The 18,239-nt window shown below is 36.8% G+C and overlaps 1 protein-coding gene across 1 annotated transcript in view; it reads right to left on the bottom strand.

Annotated features, from left to right (window-relative positions):
• Positions 1-18,239, bottom strand: part of CDH23 (cadherin related 23) — a gene marked incomplete at its 5' end in the record, with an annotated part of 322,097 nt that overhangs the window by 264,981 nt on the left and 38,877 nt on the right. The window contains 2 exons of the mRNA XM_015813612.1: positions 10,567-10,755; positions 15,503-15,615. Coding sequence (XP_015669098.1) covers positions 10,567-10,755; positions 15,503-15,615 — 302 coding nt within the window. The remainder of the gene's footprint in view (positions 1-10,566; positions 10,756-15,502; positions 15,616-18,239) is intronic.

Below are 18,239 nucleotides of genomic sequence, written 5' to 3'. Positions count from 1 at the left end.
GGCTCAAGTATTCCCCGTTTCTCTTCTGCTGGCCCCAGGCTCTCTGCTGAATTCCATCCATGCCGTGCACAGACGGGATCAATCCAAGGCTCACTTGCCTTCAGCTTATCTCTGCTCCAAATGATTGATTCTCCCTCTTTAAGGATAATTTGCTGTTTAATTCCATGTACTGCAAATCCCTCTGTGAAATCTAATTCATTCCGATCGACAGCTTGCACTTTGGGGAAAGGATACTAGAGAGCAGTCTTTTATTCTTTATTATCAAGACCCCTGTCATGCTTTTACATTACTGTATATATGGATTAAAGAAAAAAAAAACATCACGTAGTGCACTTTTGAATAGTTGTGTGCTGTGTGTTTACATAGGTATATGCATATAAGCACACACATTTTACACATCAGATCATATATGTCATTGTTTACTGATTAAGCTTATTGATAATGTTATGTCCTGTAGGCAAAGCTGTATTCTGGGTTTCAAGGCTGGATTTCTGACTGCTCTCTTGATGTCACCCAGATTAGTGGTGCCAATGCTAGGGCTGACTTCATTCAAGTTGTGAGTTTGGGAGCAAAAGCTTTCAAGCTCTTTTAAGTAATCAGACCGTCAAATTTCCTTCTCTAAAGCAGGTACCTGGGTCACATAATCCCTGTGGAAGTACTGCATGAATATGAAACAGAATCAAACCACTGTGGGGTACGGCATTCAGCTCAAATCCATGCTGAGCCATCATGAAGCTTACTGGGTGCCCTGGAGCAAGATGCCATTTTTCAGCCTAATCTACCTCATGGTGGTTTCATCAGGTTGCAGCAAAATTGCTCCATTTATGTTCTCCATAGCCCAAGGACTGGCAACTTGTGACCATCAGATGTTGTGTGTTCCAAACCCTATCAGATACAGCCAGCATAGCTAATGATCAAAGGTGACAGAAACAGTAATTCAAGATTTTATGGAAGATGCCACTGTTCCTTTGGGGAAAAAAGGGTAGTGTAAATGTAGTTGTACTCATAAAGACACACTTGGCTGCCCCACAACATTGTCACTGACTTGACAGTCATTGTTCCTGCCTTGACCTACAACTAAAAGTACTCCTTGACTTATGACCATAATTGAACCCAAAATTTCTGTTGCTGAGACATTTGTTAAGTGAGTTTTGTCTCATTTTATGACCTTTCTTGCCAGTTGTTAAGTGAATCACTACAGCTGTTAAGTTAGTCACACGGTTGTTAAGTGAATCTGGCTTCCCCATTGACTTTACTTGTGAGAAGGTCACAAAAAGTGATCACATGAGAAAAAGGTTACAAAAGAGACAAAAAAATAACCTCATAGCATTTAATAATTCAAATATTCTAATCTTACTATGATGGGGATTTTATTTATTTTTTGTTATATTTTGTTCATTTATGTATTGGTTGGTTAGATTTATGTTTCACCTTTCCTCCAAGGGCCGACGACAGCTTCATGGGGATGTCCTTCATATTATCCAACAACCACAACAGCAATAACAACAACAAACCTGTAAGATAGACTGGGCTGAGAGAAAATGATTGGCTCAAAATCACCCAGGGAGCTTTGGCGGCTGAAAAGGGACTAGTCCCTGGCAGCTCAACTGCTGACTTTCCTTATGAAAATGATGGGTTGAAATTCAAGAGACTGAGCAAATTCAAGCATAATCCAAACACTAAATTCATAGTCTTAGAGAGGAAAGATATATGTTTGCTCTCTATTGATGAACTGGTGCTATTATCAACATAATGTGAAAGACTGATCAATATTATTCTGCATGGTCAAGATTTAATGCTATGTTTAAAACTGATGCTTATTATATGTATACAGTATGTTATGCTTCAGAAAGCCAGTTTGATATAGTGGTTAAGGCATCAGGCTAGAAACCAGGAGAATGTGAATCTAGTCTAGCTTAGGGACAAAGCCAGCTGGATGGACTTTGGGCCAGTCACTCTCTCTCAGCTCTAGAAAAAAGACAATGGCAAACCACTTCTCAAAAACCATGCCCAAAAAACCTACAGGGACTTGTCCAAGCAGTCTTGGTTGCACATTTTTATCAATAGTTATGGTTTATAGAAGCTGCCCTCTTCATATTACTAATTGTAACATATTACTAATTTTAATAACTGGTTTTCTTCTATAAATAAATAAATATTAATATGTTTTTAAGATTGGGAAATGGTAGAAAAAAGTTTCAGAGAATGAAAGCAAGTTGTTTTGCTTACAAAACATGATAGAAAAGGAATATGCCAGTAGCATTCATCTATTATATTTGAGTTTGAGTCCAAGGTATTTTTTTTAGCCTATGCAAATAGGTTTATAGAGATTTTTCCAGCCCAACAACTCCGACACAAGACCTGTTTCAATGAAACTGGAATACCTGTTGGGTTTCTACATCTTTTTGGGAACTAAGTGGGAGCATATGTATATTTTTGCTGGGTTTTTTTTGTTTTTTTGTCAATTGCTACCCATTCAGGAATTCAGTGGCTGGTTTATAACCAGACATCTTCAAGCAATTTTTACTGCAGGCTAATTAGCACCAGTTAAGACAATTGATTATTTTTAGCTGACAGTGAAGAACTCTTAATATATAACCAACCCGTTCAATTCTGTGTTTTCTGCTGGGCATTTGAAATCTAGATTTCTCTCCCTCATCCTGTAGGATCTGTGCTTACAAAACTCCTTCCTCAAAGCATTATTCCTGACTGAAGACATCTATCCTAGTATCCTGGCACATTTTAGTAACAATAGTAACATCGACAACAGCAAAAAGCGGTGGATGCTTGTGTACATAAATTGCCAAACATCTTCCAGCTGTTCGGAATAAGCTGGAATACCATTCACCTTGCATCAACCCCATACAGAGAAAAGACATTGTGGCATTGTGGGGGATGGTTTGAAATGTAAACACATTTCTGCAAATATACACCAAATTGAAAGGATCGCCTTTGCTATGGCGATCCATGCATGGAAAGGAACTCCTCCGAAGAGCTACAAGAATAGAGTTCAGATCTGATCCCCATTTCTGCAGCCCTTCAAAGGAGTTCCCTTCCTCTCAACAAGGAAGACCTTTTGCTCTGAAAGGGGTGCCTGCAAGTATGGGGGTGGGGAAATCTCATCTTTACAGCAGGTGATAGCACCTTAGAACAGTGATGGCGAACCTTTTAGAGACTGAGTGCCCAAACTGCAACTCAAAACCCACTTATGCATCGTCGGGTGCCGGGTGGGTGTGGCCCATTAGGTGGGTGTGGCCCATTAGGTGGGTGTGGCCCATTAGGTGGGTGTGGCCAATTGGGTGGGCGTGGCTGCGGTGGTAACAGCAGACTGGGTGGGACTAAAAAGTTCGATCAATCAATTCCAACTTTGCAAGATCTTTTTTTCCCGCGAGAAGTTGAAATTGACTGATTGATTGAACCTTTTTTTTGTACATGGCGGCAGAGTCCTAAAGCGAAAAGGTTTTATAAAACCCAGCTGAAGGCCTAGGACTGGGGCGACGGCGCGCATGCCCACAGAGAGGGCTCTGAGTGCCGCCTGTGGCACCGGTGCCATAGGTTCGCCACCACTGCCTTAGAACCTTCCCTGCTGGCTTCCCCATTAACTTTCTGGGGAAGCCAGCAGAGAATACTGCAAATGGCAATGTCAACTGCTTGGCAACCAGTTGTAAGTGCAAACAGGCTACCAAGCACCCAGATTGTGATCACGTGACCACGGGGTGGTTGTGTAACACTTTGCAATGACTGGAAATGCTTTATGTGGCATAAAGCATCCATTCTGTGGCTGTCGTAATTCCAGATTGTTGTTAAATGGATGGTCATAAATTAATGACTACCTGTAATTTGCTTCAGAAATTTTATAAAAATTGTTCTCATTTCACAATGGTAACTTCTCAGATGAGTAATCCTGGCTTTCTATACATATGCTCATTTCAGGAACCCGTGTCATTCCCATTTTCAGGGCTACTGTTTCAGAAGTGCTAATACCTATTTATAACCTTGCTAGGACACAGTTTGGTATGCTGACAAGCATGCTTCCGTTTCCAAGGCAATTGTCTCAGTTTTACATGTCATTTGAATTTGTTGTTGTTGTTGTTGTTTGTTTGTTAATGAACTGGTTAAACTGCATTTGGAATGAGAGGAACACTATCCAATCATTATGATTACACTGACAAATTGCAATCATAAATAGAAAACTCCACTATATTTCATCTTCTACAAACATTCGTAAAAAAACATTTAAGTTAACTATAAATGAAACATTTTCTTCTTTCAAAGGACCACATGAGAGGACATTATCTCTTGTAATTTGATCTATGAGGTTCCAACACAGAAGAAATTCAGAGGACATTCAGGGTTATATCTTACTATATATTAACTATCAATCACTTACAGTAAATGAAATGTCCTTTGCATTCCTCTGTATAATTTTTGAAGAACTATTTCCTTTCCTCCAAAGTTTTCCTTTTGAATCAGCTTGACTGCTGGTTACTTTATGGAAAACTATATTCAGGTTTTCTTGGTCATAGTTGAAAGAAAGTTGCCATTTCCTTTTTCTATATATTTTTTTTACTCCTTAGTTTTAGCCTATAGTGCAGGTAGATTCTTGTTCAATTACTAGCCTGGGCAATCTCTTTTTAACCTCAAAGCCAGAGAAGACAAGCCACATGCCAAGACATGTAAAAATGCCCCATGTTAATCTAGAACTTCATTTTATTCTTTAAATAATATAAGGACATGGCTATAATATTCTCATTAACTATTAAAATGCAAGCAAAAATCAACTACACAATTTTTTCAGTGTGTAGTCTCCCTAGCTGATCAGTAGCTAACATCTGTTTTTAAGAATTCACAATATATTACAAACATTGAAAACCTCAGAATAAATTTGTAAATGTTCTTGTGTATATAACACAAACAAACCCACTCACCTGCTCTATACAGTGACAATAGAAATACTGCTGGAAAGCCATGGACCACTCACATGGGAGAACCAACAATAGTGGTGTTAATCTGGAAGTAAATTTAATTTTACCAAACATTTGCAGACTTTCAAGGTTTGACGACCTCCATCTGCTATGGTGGTTAAAAGCCAGGAAAAAAAAGGAAGGAAACTTGTTTTTTTTTCCAATTTTTTTTGGCAATGGATGTCTAAGAAACCCCTTTTTCTAAAATTTTCAATTTTTCCTATCTTGGCTTTTTAGATTTCATAGATCACTGGGCTCAAAACACTATAGATTAGAAGGGAATTGATATCAGGGATACAGCCTCAGCATGGATACTGGATGTCGTTATTAGACACAAAATAATCTTTTGGAAGATTAGAGTTGTACCAGTCTAGAGGACTGTCTAGAATCACTGTTTATCTGAATTAAACTTTAATGTGTCTATTTTTGTGTTATTGTTTCTTTCCTATGCCTACCATTTCTTTGCTTGCTTTTTGATCAATGATAGCAATAAATAAATTACTTATTTAATTCTTGTCCCCTTTAAATTGGGTTGCATTATTCTTATTGACTTTTTATGTTTTATGTAAGCTTCTGTAGAAATCCTTGCAGGCTGAAGGGCAGGCTGATGAATGCTAAAATAAAACTGAACAATCTAGGTGGTCTCTGAATATGAAATGAAGTAAATGGGCCTTTGGTATGATTTAGGAACAATATTATTTTGTTTTCACAGGGTTCATCTGAGGAAATTATCCATTTAAAAGCCATTTTTTTCAGACTATGAGTTCTTTATATTGCTACATGTACAATCTGCTTGATAAAGTGTAATGAGTTACCTACATGTAGGTTACTCTTGTGAATAGATGATTTCCTGTTTGTGATGGTTACAAATAGGAAATGCTTCATCTACTTGGTGAACTGACAATGCTCACAAAAACCTGGTTGATCATATGACAACCAAAACTATATGGAGCTTTATACGGCACACCATGAAGGATCCACTAAAAAGAAAAAATGCCTCTTCTAACTCATGAAAGAAAATCCCTGGGGAAAAAAGTAGAGGTCCTTTGAAGAATCAAAATTCTTGTTATGGGAAATAACTAAGTTTTTAGGGATTACTACTGAATCCAAAGATTTACATCCATGAGATCTTGCGGTATAATAATTGAAGTATTGGATGAGGGTTGGAGAGACCTAGGTTCACATCTCTGCTTAGCTCTTTAAACATGGGTGGCTTTGGGCCAGCCATTCTCTCTTAGCCCAAAGTACTTCATAGGGTTGACGTGGGAGAAAAATGAAGGAGAATCATCTGCCAGTTGCGTTGATCTCCTGGGATAAACCTAACAAATGAATAAATTGTATTACAACTATCTTTAAAGGTCATCTCCAAATGGGTATGATCACCGAAATGTAATAACTTAAAGGTGGCTGGAGGTTTAGATGCTGGTCTTAGGCATCATCTGTAAATGGAATAAAGTAATAGTTTTGCAACTGATACAGTGACAACAACTTTAAATATCGGAAACATAAAACATTGCTTGCTTTCCCAATGTAAAACACCAAAGATGGAATTTTCTTGAGGAGAAGCTATTCTTGTGGGTGACAGCTGGAGCATCCGTGTTAAATTACTCCTTTTTTCACGAAGTAGTCACAATTTCCTTGTGGCTAAATCTACATTTTAAAACAAAAATCTCATAATCTATTATACAGTTTCCCTCCTAATTAAGACATCCAGTTAAATTAAATTAAGTTTCCAGGAGCAAAATAAATTCACAAATGAAGGAGACTACTTTTTTTTTCTAAATACTGATGAATACTGATGAAAACAACATATTATTCCAGAGCACCAAAGGATTTACATATCTTTAATTATCTCCATGTGGTTTCAGTAATTCTTTAAATTAGGAATGTGCATAGTGCTTGTGGGAACTGTTTTTTTTTAATAGAAATGTTAAATCAGATTATATATAAATTCCTTATTTCAACAGATTATCTCCTTGTAACTAACAGTAAATAAACACATAAGATTTGTTTTATTTTTTTAAATTATTTTTATGAAGATATTGGGAATTAATACACTCATGGATTATTTTGCATCCTAGAAGTTCAGCTGATTTTTTTTCTCCCCACTTTCTCATATAAATTTTAGCATACAAAGTTTTTTTCCAGCCATTCCTTTGATTTTTTTAAATGCATTTTTCTTGCATTGTATTTTAATTGATGCCATATTTACTGAAAAGTCTGCTTGCTTGATCAATACATTGAATTTAATTAAAGTAATGAGGGGTAGCAATAGAGTCAGGAATATCCCATGGGCCAGAAACATACAAATGAAAAAATGAATCTGACTTTCCAGCCATTCTAAAGGTGACAATGCAAAAAGGTAAGAATAAGGCTAAGCTCATCTTTCCAAGTAGAAGTGGTCCACATGAAGAAAAGATAAAAGTAGGAATGGATGCAAGAAAAAACATGGATTTGAGGTATGATGCTCACTATCCTTCTTAAGTAACTTCTAAAACAAAATTTGAAAGGACCCCTTTACTTGATATGAATGACATTCAAGACTGATGACCAAGTCAAATTTCTTCACTCATGTTCTGGCAACATACAATCATGGTACTGAGGCCAAAATTCCATTGGGGGGGCTAATTATTCTGCATATTTGGAAGCAGGACATTTTGCATTCCCCAAGACTTGTAGCAAGAGAGGACTTCATGATGTCAGCATACCCTTCCCCATTATTTAGGCTAGCAGATAGAGGATAGAGAAATAGATAAAACACAGAGAAGGGAAGGGAAACAAGAAGAGAAATAAACTGAAGCAATGGCAGGTCACCCAATACTTAGTCACATAAAAACCAACAATGCTCTAAGTGACTGCCATTTTGCAAAAGCACTTGATCTCCTATCTGCTGCATTGATCCCTGTCTACTATCACTAGAATGGCAAGGGCTGCAGAAAGTAAGCCAGCAGAGGAAGCCCAAAACCCTTTTTATCCTGGGCCGTTGGTTTGATCTCCGAGCTTGGCGATTTGGCTGCAAACGTTTCATCTCCATTCAGGGGGACATCTTCAGTGCACTCTGAATTGTGCTCATCTGTCAGAGCACTGGCCTTTAAATACCTTTTTGTGTGATGTAAATTGGTGTGGGTATTTGTTTACCTGGATGGTCTGGTTTCGGGCTGTTTGATTCGCTGGTTGTTGTTGCTGGGCCATAGTCTTTGGTGTTTAAGTATCATCTGTGTGATGCAAATGGAGTTTGTTTGGTCGGTTGCCTCTGAGTCATGGTCTGGTTTTGGGTTGTTTGGCTGGCTGGCTGTTGTTGTTGAGACATGGTCCGGTTTTTTGTGGGGGACTGTGTATTACATAGACAATTCTTAAACATCAAAGACTATGGTGTGTTCCATGGGTATCAGAAATTTGGTGATATATTTCAGACAGTAGGTGGTTCATCCATTTTTTTCATCTGCATCCTTTTTCTTGGTAGACTAGAATGAGTTATCATGGTTTGGGAGTTGAGATGACATGGCTAAGACCTAAAACATTTAAGTCCATTTGTTGCTAAATCCAAATTTCTGGGGGTTTATTGGCTTGGTCAATGGCTCCCATTTTCCCAATTGCAAAATAGGCTATTTCACCCCATGACCCAATGAAATGTTTTGCATGAACTGTGGTATGGTAGTCAAATAGTGATTATTTTTATTTGTAGGGTTAAAGCTATGGGAACTAGTAACTCATGCAAATCACTCAGATTTGCCCAGAGTAATTGAGCTAATTCTTGCCAGTCTCAGCCTTAAAATTAATATTGACTAAGATCTCCCAGGCTGGTAACTTCCAAATATAATGCATAACTATCCAACAAATCCTTAGCCTATGTACTGCTTTGGAATTATGGAAATTATAGTATAACACATCTGCAAGCTTTTAAGCCCAACTTAAAGGCCATTGCACATTATGGGATAGTTCTATGGTTGAATTGTGCACAGGCAATAAAGCATGAATATATGAGTCAAATTGGATGAGTAATTCAACAGCACAATATTAGACTGGAGTTAAAACAACTTCAGTACTGTTCCAAGACAAATTGGCCTTTGCTGATTCATATTAGCAACTCCAGACTAAAACCAAAAGATGATACAGAACAGTAACTGGTCACATCCCAACAGAAGTCATGAAGCCCAGTCATGCAAGAAAGGAGATTTTTAGAAGCCAACAGAATTTAGAAAAACAAATGGAGTTATCTTGCACTTGAGAATCTTACAGTAAAGATAAGTAAGCATTTGTCTTTTATATGTGTATATGTTTGAGAGAGTATATATATGGAAGAATGAAAGACAATTCAGCCAAATAACTTGAACCTGTCATTTAATAGACACTTTAACTGAAAGATTTCTGATACCCACAGATGTGAATTCTCACTGGACCAAAATATTCTGATATGAAGGAGAAATAAAAAGCTGTCACTCTGGCAAAGGAATGGACAGGAGAAATTTCTAGTTTTGTGCTAATGGCCTTTTACAGCACATCTCCTTCAACCTGGACAAATCTCAAGTTTTTTGTTCAAAGGACCTTCTTGATAAAAAATCACACAGGAAATAAACTTTCTTTTTTGTCAGTTTTCCAAGTGAGCACAATGTAGGTTTAACAGCTGGACAGGAGAAAAGCACATATAGTATCAACTTCCTAGTGGTTTCTCAATGAAAGCTAACTTGTTATGCAATGAGATCAGTAGATGTTTAAGGAGCATAGATATAAAAGAATGAGAAGACCCCCAGTGGTAGGTGAAATCCCAAACCTTTTCTAATTGTCACTGATTTCTACATAGTCAGAATGTTTAATTTCAGGTGATATATCTGAATTAAAAAAGGCTTTTTGTGTACATACATATGAACCAATAGAAGACTCCAGATGAAAAACCTATGTTATTGCCACCAGAACAAAAATCTGTACATTTATCAAAACAACCTGAGAAAGGAAAATATTTAATTGCACAAAAACTGCCACTGTACCTGCTAGGTAGCATACATGGTATCATTATCATTTTAAAGATGGAACCATGGGTTAAAAAAAATGCAGATGTTGAAAAGTACTCCAGCCATTATCCACATAACACAGTTACTTGATGAAAGTCTAACTTAACCACAAATTATTGATACATCATGAAAGTTATTTCTATGCAATTATGGATTATATAGCAAACAATTGATTACAGTTATGATAGCAAATTGTCAAGGATGCAGGAATGTGCATACAGTAGAAGGGAATTAAAATTACCAGATATAAAAGAGCTGAGTTTTATAAATGGCAACTATAAATAATGTTTTGTTTTTTAAAAAAATAGATCTAAATTGTTTGGAGAATTTTTTCATAATTCGGAAGACTTTTAATGATATAAATCATGTAATAAATCAGTATGTACTAAAATCTGACTTAGACATAGCATGTATAATGTGATTCTCTTAATAAATATAAATTAGAAAAAATAATATGGAATGTTATTCCAATTAATTATCTTAATTATCCAGATTATCTTTATTCTATTATGTAAAATACGAAGGAAAAAAATTAGGAACATAATTCAGGCAATCAAAAAAGAATGATTTAATCCTAATTGTTCATATTTTACCTCATCTTTATCCTGCACTTGGATGAAAAGAGGAAGAGCGAAGCCTACTTGGGCCAATTCAGGAATAGCCACATTGTACTCTGAACTGTTGAATTCAGGAGCATTGTCATTTATGTCAATAACAAGGATGTTGAAGGTAGTCATCACTGTGGCATTGGAAGGTGTCCGATCATCATTTAGTTCAGTTCCCTGAATACATAAAGTGAAAATAAAATTTCACAAAGAACTGAAGAAACTGTGGACGTCATCAATAAATCATATTTCTTTTAGATTTAGCTATGTTTCATATAATTAGTGCTATGTTACTAAGATCAATAGAAGCTGTGTAGAAGAAATTAAGCAGATGATTAAGCTTAATAAAGAGAGTTTTTTAGTTCACTGTAGTGGTTAAGATTCCAGACTAGAAACCAAGAGACCGTGAGTTCTCCTTTGTGCCCGCATTAGGCACAAAGTCTTCTGGATGACTTCAGGTGAGTCTCTTTCACTACACCCTAGGTAGGCCAAGGGCATATTCTGAAAATACTGCCAAAAATGTTTTGGGGACTTCTCAAAACCAGCTTAACAGCACAAACTTTTTAAGGAAGTTTGTACTCGGTTCAATGGGGTTAATTTCTTCTTGATAATAAACTAATGTATTGAACTAACATGTATAATTGAATGGTAACTTATTGTTACAACTTTCTCTAGGTTACATAAAAGTAGTCATGTCTTTTAAAAGTAAATGTATTTTTTGTATATTATTTATGCATTTATGTTACTTTATCACTTTATTCCTTAACATATCTTTTTCTAAAAGTATTTAATCTTCCTTGCTAACAAAAAATACCGGGTATTGATTGTAAGACAATACTCTGTGATTCTGTAATATAGAAAGGAAGGCTATTCCTGGTTTGTAGGTTGCAGGTGCAGAGGGCAGGTGTGGGATGATCCAGATCTCACATCCCTCCTCTGTCAGCTGAGCTATTTCACACACAGATTGGAACTACACCCAAGTTCAGAAATAGTCATCGCTCCATGCCTATAACCTGTCACTTGGACAATTGAAAGGCAGTTAAATCTCAAAGATCCAAATACACTTCCCCAACCCCACCTCCCAACATGTTAAGGAGATGCCAGATTAGAAACCAGGAGACATTGAGTTCTGCTTTGCGCCAGCATTAGGCACAAAGCCTTCTGGATGACTTCAGGTGAGTCTCTTTCACTAAACCCTGGGTTATGGAGAGGGATTAGTGGAGGTTTCTCCTTCTGGCAGATGAACTGGAAATGGAACTGGGGGAATTGACCAATCATTTTTCTTCCCTTGTCCCATATTAAAACCATAAGTATGGCAGCCTAATTCTTGAGTCAAGTTAGGGCTCAGCAAGTGGGACAGTGCAATTCATGCTGGCATATTTTTCTGCTGATTCTTAGACAAGAGGATAGCAAAATTTTACAACTTTATGGAAGATCCCACCTGGAGGGGTTGTAACCAAACATCCATGCCAACTTCATATTGGTGTATATCCCTTCTTGAAAAGTTTTGAATTTAAAATATCCTTCTTTAACATTTGAGGGGCATAACTTCCCAGGCACTTGCAGACTAACAAACAGAGAAAGCAATAACTATTGATTAGATTTATGTGCTGCCCACCTCCTCTATGTTGTGTTAGGATTTGATGGGAGAGAACCAGCCTTCATATTTAGCAAACAGGGGAAGGGAGGGGCAGGAGGAATTTTCTTCCCTATTGAAACAAAGGCTTTGCCTCAGTCAGATTTGTCTTTAACTAAAATGAAAAAGGAATTGTGGAAAGGAGCAAGATTTCAAGGGCTAGCAATAATAGCGTATTGACCATTTAGAATTCCACTGAACGAAACTTAAGATAGGGGTCAAATGGACTAATTGCATGCCAACATCTCTCCATGACAAAATGTTGCCTTAGTCAGCAGACAATGGGGGTGATCATTCCTTTTTTTGGAAAATGCTACACCCTCTTAATCAATGAACTTTGTAGCAGATGCCCTCTCTCCTATCTCCATCTCTTCCATCTGAGTAGAATTTATTTCACTAAATATGTTTCCAGCTTTATATTGATTTTAGTTAAAGATCTGTAATGGAGGGAGTGAGGTTTGCAGAACTGAAAAAGAGCTCTTTGGGTATTTGTTAGATAAGCTGATTTGCCCCTCCTCTCTCTAAGTTGGCTCTTCTGAGGAGCATCAGACATTATTGGTGCCTCATAAATGACCAAAAAAGAAATCTGAATAATGACAATTCCATTATCATGTACCAACTGGTGGGATACATGACTGCAGAAATTCCATCACCATCATCAAGCACTCCATCATTTTTGGAAATCTAAGGACTGTTCTAGGTTTTTTTCCTATCTAACATCAGCAGATATGAAAAAGACCCCAGAAGAGGGGAAGAAAGGTGTAACTCTTATAGAATGATGACTGAAAAGCTATGCAACATTTTCTAATGGTTATTTTTCTTACAACTCATTTCTATTAATGACAGGTAGTCCTCAACTTATGACCATAATTCAGCCCAAAATTTCTGTTGCCAAGTGAGACATTTCTTAAGTGAATTTTGCCTCATTTTATGACCTTTCTTGCCTCAGTCATTAAGTGAATCACTGTGGTTGTTAAATTAGTAACACAGTTGTTAAGTGAATCTGGCTTCTCCACTGACTTTGTTAGAAGGTTGAAAAATGGAATCACATGAGCCTGAGACACTGCAACTGTCATAAATATGAGTCAATTATCAAGGATCTGAATTTTGATCACAACTATGGGGATGCTACAGCGGTCGTAAGTGGGAAAAACGTTCATAAGTCACTTTTTTCAGTGGCATTGTAACTTTGAATAGTTGCTAAATGAACTGTTGTAAGTCAAGGACTACCTTTATTAATGTCCTTAGAAGGACCAGTGCATCCTTTGTTACCCCTGTACTGCTTGCTCTTTTTGTATCACTATCATCCAACTAGCCAGCATATCTATAACTTTGCTGAGTTTGTGAGTGGTGGTCAAAACCCAAGCAAGTATTTCTAGGAAACGTTCAATATTGGTAAAATATATCTCATGATGGAGTTTTGAGAGAATGTTAATATCCCATCACTGAAAAAAATGACTTATGACTGGTCCTCTCACGATCATCATAGCATCCCCAGGGTCATGTGATTAAAATTTGGGTGCTTGGCAACCGGCATGTATTTGCAACATCCTGGAGTCAAGTGATTTGCAACCTTCAGCTTCCAACAAGCAAAGTCAATGGGGAAAACTAGATTCACTTAATGACCATATGATTCACTTAACAACCGCAATGATTTGCTTAACAGCTACAGCATAAAAGGTTGCAAAATTTGGCACAACTCACTTAATCACCATCTTGCTTAGCAACAGAAATTCTGGTTCGAAATTCTGTGATCATAAGTCAAGACCACCTGTAACTGATAACTGGAAATGCCCATCTGTAGCTCAGTCTTTAACAGCTGGACATCAGACAAGAAAGCACTTTAATTGTAGTGGAAGCATGTGATTATAAAACTGTAATTTACTGTAATTTGTGCACAAAACATGTCACAAAAAACTTAGAAGGGCAGAAGTGGTTTAGCCAAATATGTGAAAAGAACAAAGCATCAATAAAAAGTACACAATAAACTTATTTTCTGAAATTCAAACCAATATTTGTGCATTTTTTCCAGGATACTACTCATGAATTTGTCTTTTTTTAGGCGTGAGTGCCCAATATATTTTGTTTATATTCTTGATAACCAATATTTTATTTCTACATTTCAGGTGTACTGGTAGAAAATATTACCAATTCTCAAACTTACACATCTAAGCCACATTTTAAAATCCAATTTCCAAAACATCTGCCATTTTCATTTCATGTGATATTCCTCTTTAGCTTTTTTTTCTTAAATCTTAATAATTCCATGGGGATTAGATGTTTATTTATTTATTTTATTGTTTTCCTGCCTTTATTATTTTTCATAAATAACTCAAGGTGGCAAACATACCTAATACTCCCTTCTCCTCCTATTTTTCCCACAACAGCCCTGGGCTGGACTGGGAGAGAAAATGAATGGGCCAAAGTCACCCATCTGATTTGCATGCCTAAGGCAGGACTGGAACTCACAGTCTCCTGGTTTCTAGCCAGATGTCTTAACTACTAGACCAAATTGGCTCTCATGTTATTATCTTATTAATAATACAATTTTCTTTGAGTTGAGATTGTCTGCTTGTGATGTCATAGACACGGCCATATCATTTCCTTGGTAAAAAATACTGAAGAGATTTTGTTAATACCTCTCAGTCTAGCCTACAATCCTGAAATGATCTAGTAAGTTCCCTATCAACACTGTGACAATGGATGTCCACGCTCTGACAATGGAGAATCAGCAGCCATTTTACTTTTGCTTTTAATGTGCTTTTTCACTTCTTTTAGAGTTCAGATGTAAAAGGAGGGATGGGGTAAATGCCGGAGGATTTAGCTAACCATAACAATATAGAAGTGTGGGAACTCAAGGACGTGCTCTGATAGGGTTTTGGTGGGCTGAAGGGCCAGAGAGAAAAGCCCCCGTTTTGTGTTAATTGGTGAATGTGATTTATGACAGCCTTTGTGGGGAGGGAATTGCAATTTGTTATTTTGTATCTGGGAGGAGGGAATCTCATTCTTGGGTTCAACTATGTAAGTGCCGATACTTTGTTTCCTAATAAAATGTTCTTTAAGGAAGAATTCCTTGTCTTGAAGTTCTTTTAATTGATTTCATTTATTGGAACCATGACATTCCCATTTAAATACTAAAGGCCACTGTTGACATTAGCACCTTGGTGAAATGCTATCACATAATTGGTCAGGCATATCACTAACTATTCCACAATCAATTTAAAAAACTGCACGTTCTTTTCTTCTGTCCGAGGTGTTCTGAACCAGTGGCCCAGGTTTTTCTCTTACCTTCACTGTAAGAATAAATCCAGCACTGTAAAAAGGATTTTCTCGGTCCAGTGGCCCATTCAGAGTTAAAGCACCACTGATGTAGTCCAGTGCAAAGATACTGTTGGTGTTGCCTGACAATAAAATAAATAGGATAAGCACAAATAAACTCCTGTGAAAAGCATAAAAGGCTCAAGAATTAATATAGAAGTTTAGAGACAGATATTCAGAGAAAGCTGTTTTATGCCCATAAACAGCACATAAACTGCAAAGAGAAGCTTGAGAAGTAAAAAGGATGTGCCATCTGGAACCCCAAGCCAGCAGCACATTATAATGTGAATTAAAAACACTGCATTAAAAAAAAAATCTAAACTCTATATCCCATTGCCTCAGTCTAACAAGATATAGGATTGAGAACTGAGTAACTTCTAATAATATCATAAAAACTTCAGGCAATATTGAAAGTTTCAAACTGCTCCTTTTAAAATGGAAATTTATTCATAGTTTTTGTGTGTACACAACAATTCTGTTATACTTAGACATAGGTCTGCACTTAAGTCTTATAGCTAAAACAGGACAAGATGAGGTAGAACAAGAGTGCTTTATTTAAAGCAGGAGTGTCCAATGTGGATTCCACAAGCCCTAAAGTTGCCAACGTTGGGCATCCCTGATTTACAGCATTATGGACCCTCTAGAGGAGATTGGAATGATTTGCAGAACATAGATAGGAAATGGGATCTTTCCTCCCCTTCCCATAATGCACAGCAGTAACTCCCATGCAACATGAAACTCATTAAATCTGTAACCATGAGAATTTGGGTTGAAAGCACACAACTGGAAAGAAAAAGTGAAGGGAAATAGCAATTTTTCTTCTGTAATACAAACTTAGCAATGTTTAATAAAACCATAACCCTAGCTAGCTCAGTTTTACAAATTGTACACTCCTATTACAGGAGGTCTTGAACTTGGTGCCTTACGGACCAGACAGTGAGCCAATTCTTGATTCCCCACCAGTAGTGAAAGAAAAAGAAAAAAAATAATGTTCAGGAAATATGGAAAGAGATATCTGGAAAATATAGAGGGACACGCGAATGACATGTGCGTTATTGGCTTGTATCTGAATCTTGCCCAATCATTTCATTTTCCTACAGTCATCACTGGGAAGAAATAAATAGATTTGATCTGAGAGTTTTCAACTATTTGAACTCATCTTTACTTTTATTTTATTTTTATTATTTTATTTTATTTTATTTTAAGCTTCCTATTTCTTAACCAATAGAGGAGATGGGATGAGCATACCACCTCTCTTTATTCTTCTACTTTAAAACACACATTTGTGTAGTTACATACTTTCCTTTGGTGATCAGTGCCTCCCTACCCTCCTTTACCTCTCCTTCATTTGTTTTATTGTTACCTTTATTGTTACCTTTCTATCAATTTCTTGACCCACTAAAAAGTATATGTGTATGTGTATACATATACATACACATACAAACACACACATACACATGCATACACACATATACATATACACATACATACACATACAAACACACACACACATATATACACACACATACACATTCATACAGGCACAAATAACAAGCCCCAAGTCTACTTGACATGTCTTGGATCTACAGCTGAAAAGGCACAGACAATATGTAACATGTGACAGATGAAAGAATCACCTATATGCCTTCTGCAGCATCCACTATAATAATCTCCAAATAATTACAAGCTGATAAGCCTGCCATTATCTTTCTAGATGAAGAAGGTAGAAAATATCAGTGTCTGTTTAGGGGTTCCATCATCAAAATCACTGCTTCCCCCATATTGTTGCTGCTGTCAATATATATTTCAGAGAATACACAAGGGAGTGGCACATTGTAAGATGCATGAGCACTTCTAATCTTTAAGAATCAGGAGCATCAGAAAAGAAAATACTTAGACCATGGATGTCCTAGAACTTATGTTTTCCCCAACACATATTTAAGTGATACAGCATGAAGGGAGCAAGGAAAAAGCTCTCATCGTGAAAGTTGACTAAAGCCAATCTCATTTTATATGGTGACACTGGATTTAATTTGGATCTGCTGGTAGAGTTTCTACTATTTATAATTGGTGTTTTAAAATCACAGTTTTGAATTAAACTGACTTAAAACAGATATATTCTCTACCTATGACTGAACAATGTCTGATCAAGACTGAAGTCTTGAGTGTATTTAAGTATGGACTTGTTGAACTCAAAGGACATAACTTTAATATAATTATGTGGACATGTGGGAGAGGATGGAAAAGGAGGAAGTGAGCACAGACATAAATAATCAATAGAAAAGAGGCAAGTCATGAACAGGAGCTCAGCTGTGGAACAAAAACATCAACACATTGAAAGAGATTCTGCCTTAATTAATTCACTATAAATGAAGGCTAGAAAATTCTTGTTACAAAGATTCTGTATCTATGCCATACTAGTAATATATCTTACTGAAATCAACATAGTTCTTGTTTTTTATAATCTTGTCCAGCTGCATGAAACAAGGCCACAGCAGTATCAGATTGCCCATACAGGTGAAACTCGAAAAATTAGAATATCGTGCAAAAGTTCATTTATTTCAGTAATGCAACTTAAAAGGTGAACCTAATATATGAGATAGACTCATTACATGCAAAGCAAGATAGTTCAAGCCGTGATGTGTCATAACTGTGATGATTATGGCTTACAGCTCATGAAAACCCCAAATCCACAATCTCAGAAAAT

The sequence above is a fragment of the Protobothrops mucrosquamatus genome, unplaced genomic scaffold (assembly GCF_001527695.2).
Source record: "Protobothrops mucrosquamatus isolate PMUCROS unplaced genomic scaffold, P.Mucros_1.0 scaffold175, whole genome shotgun sequence".
NCBI classification, from domain to species: domain Eukaryota; kingdom Metazoa; phylum Chordata; class Lepidosauria; order Squamata; family Viperidae; genus Protobothrops; species Protobothrops mucrosquamatus.
This window is presented reverse-complemented; position numbering and strand designations above follow the sequence as displayed.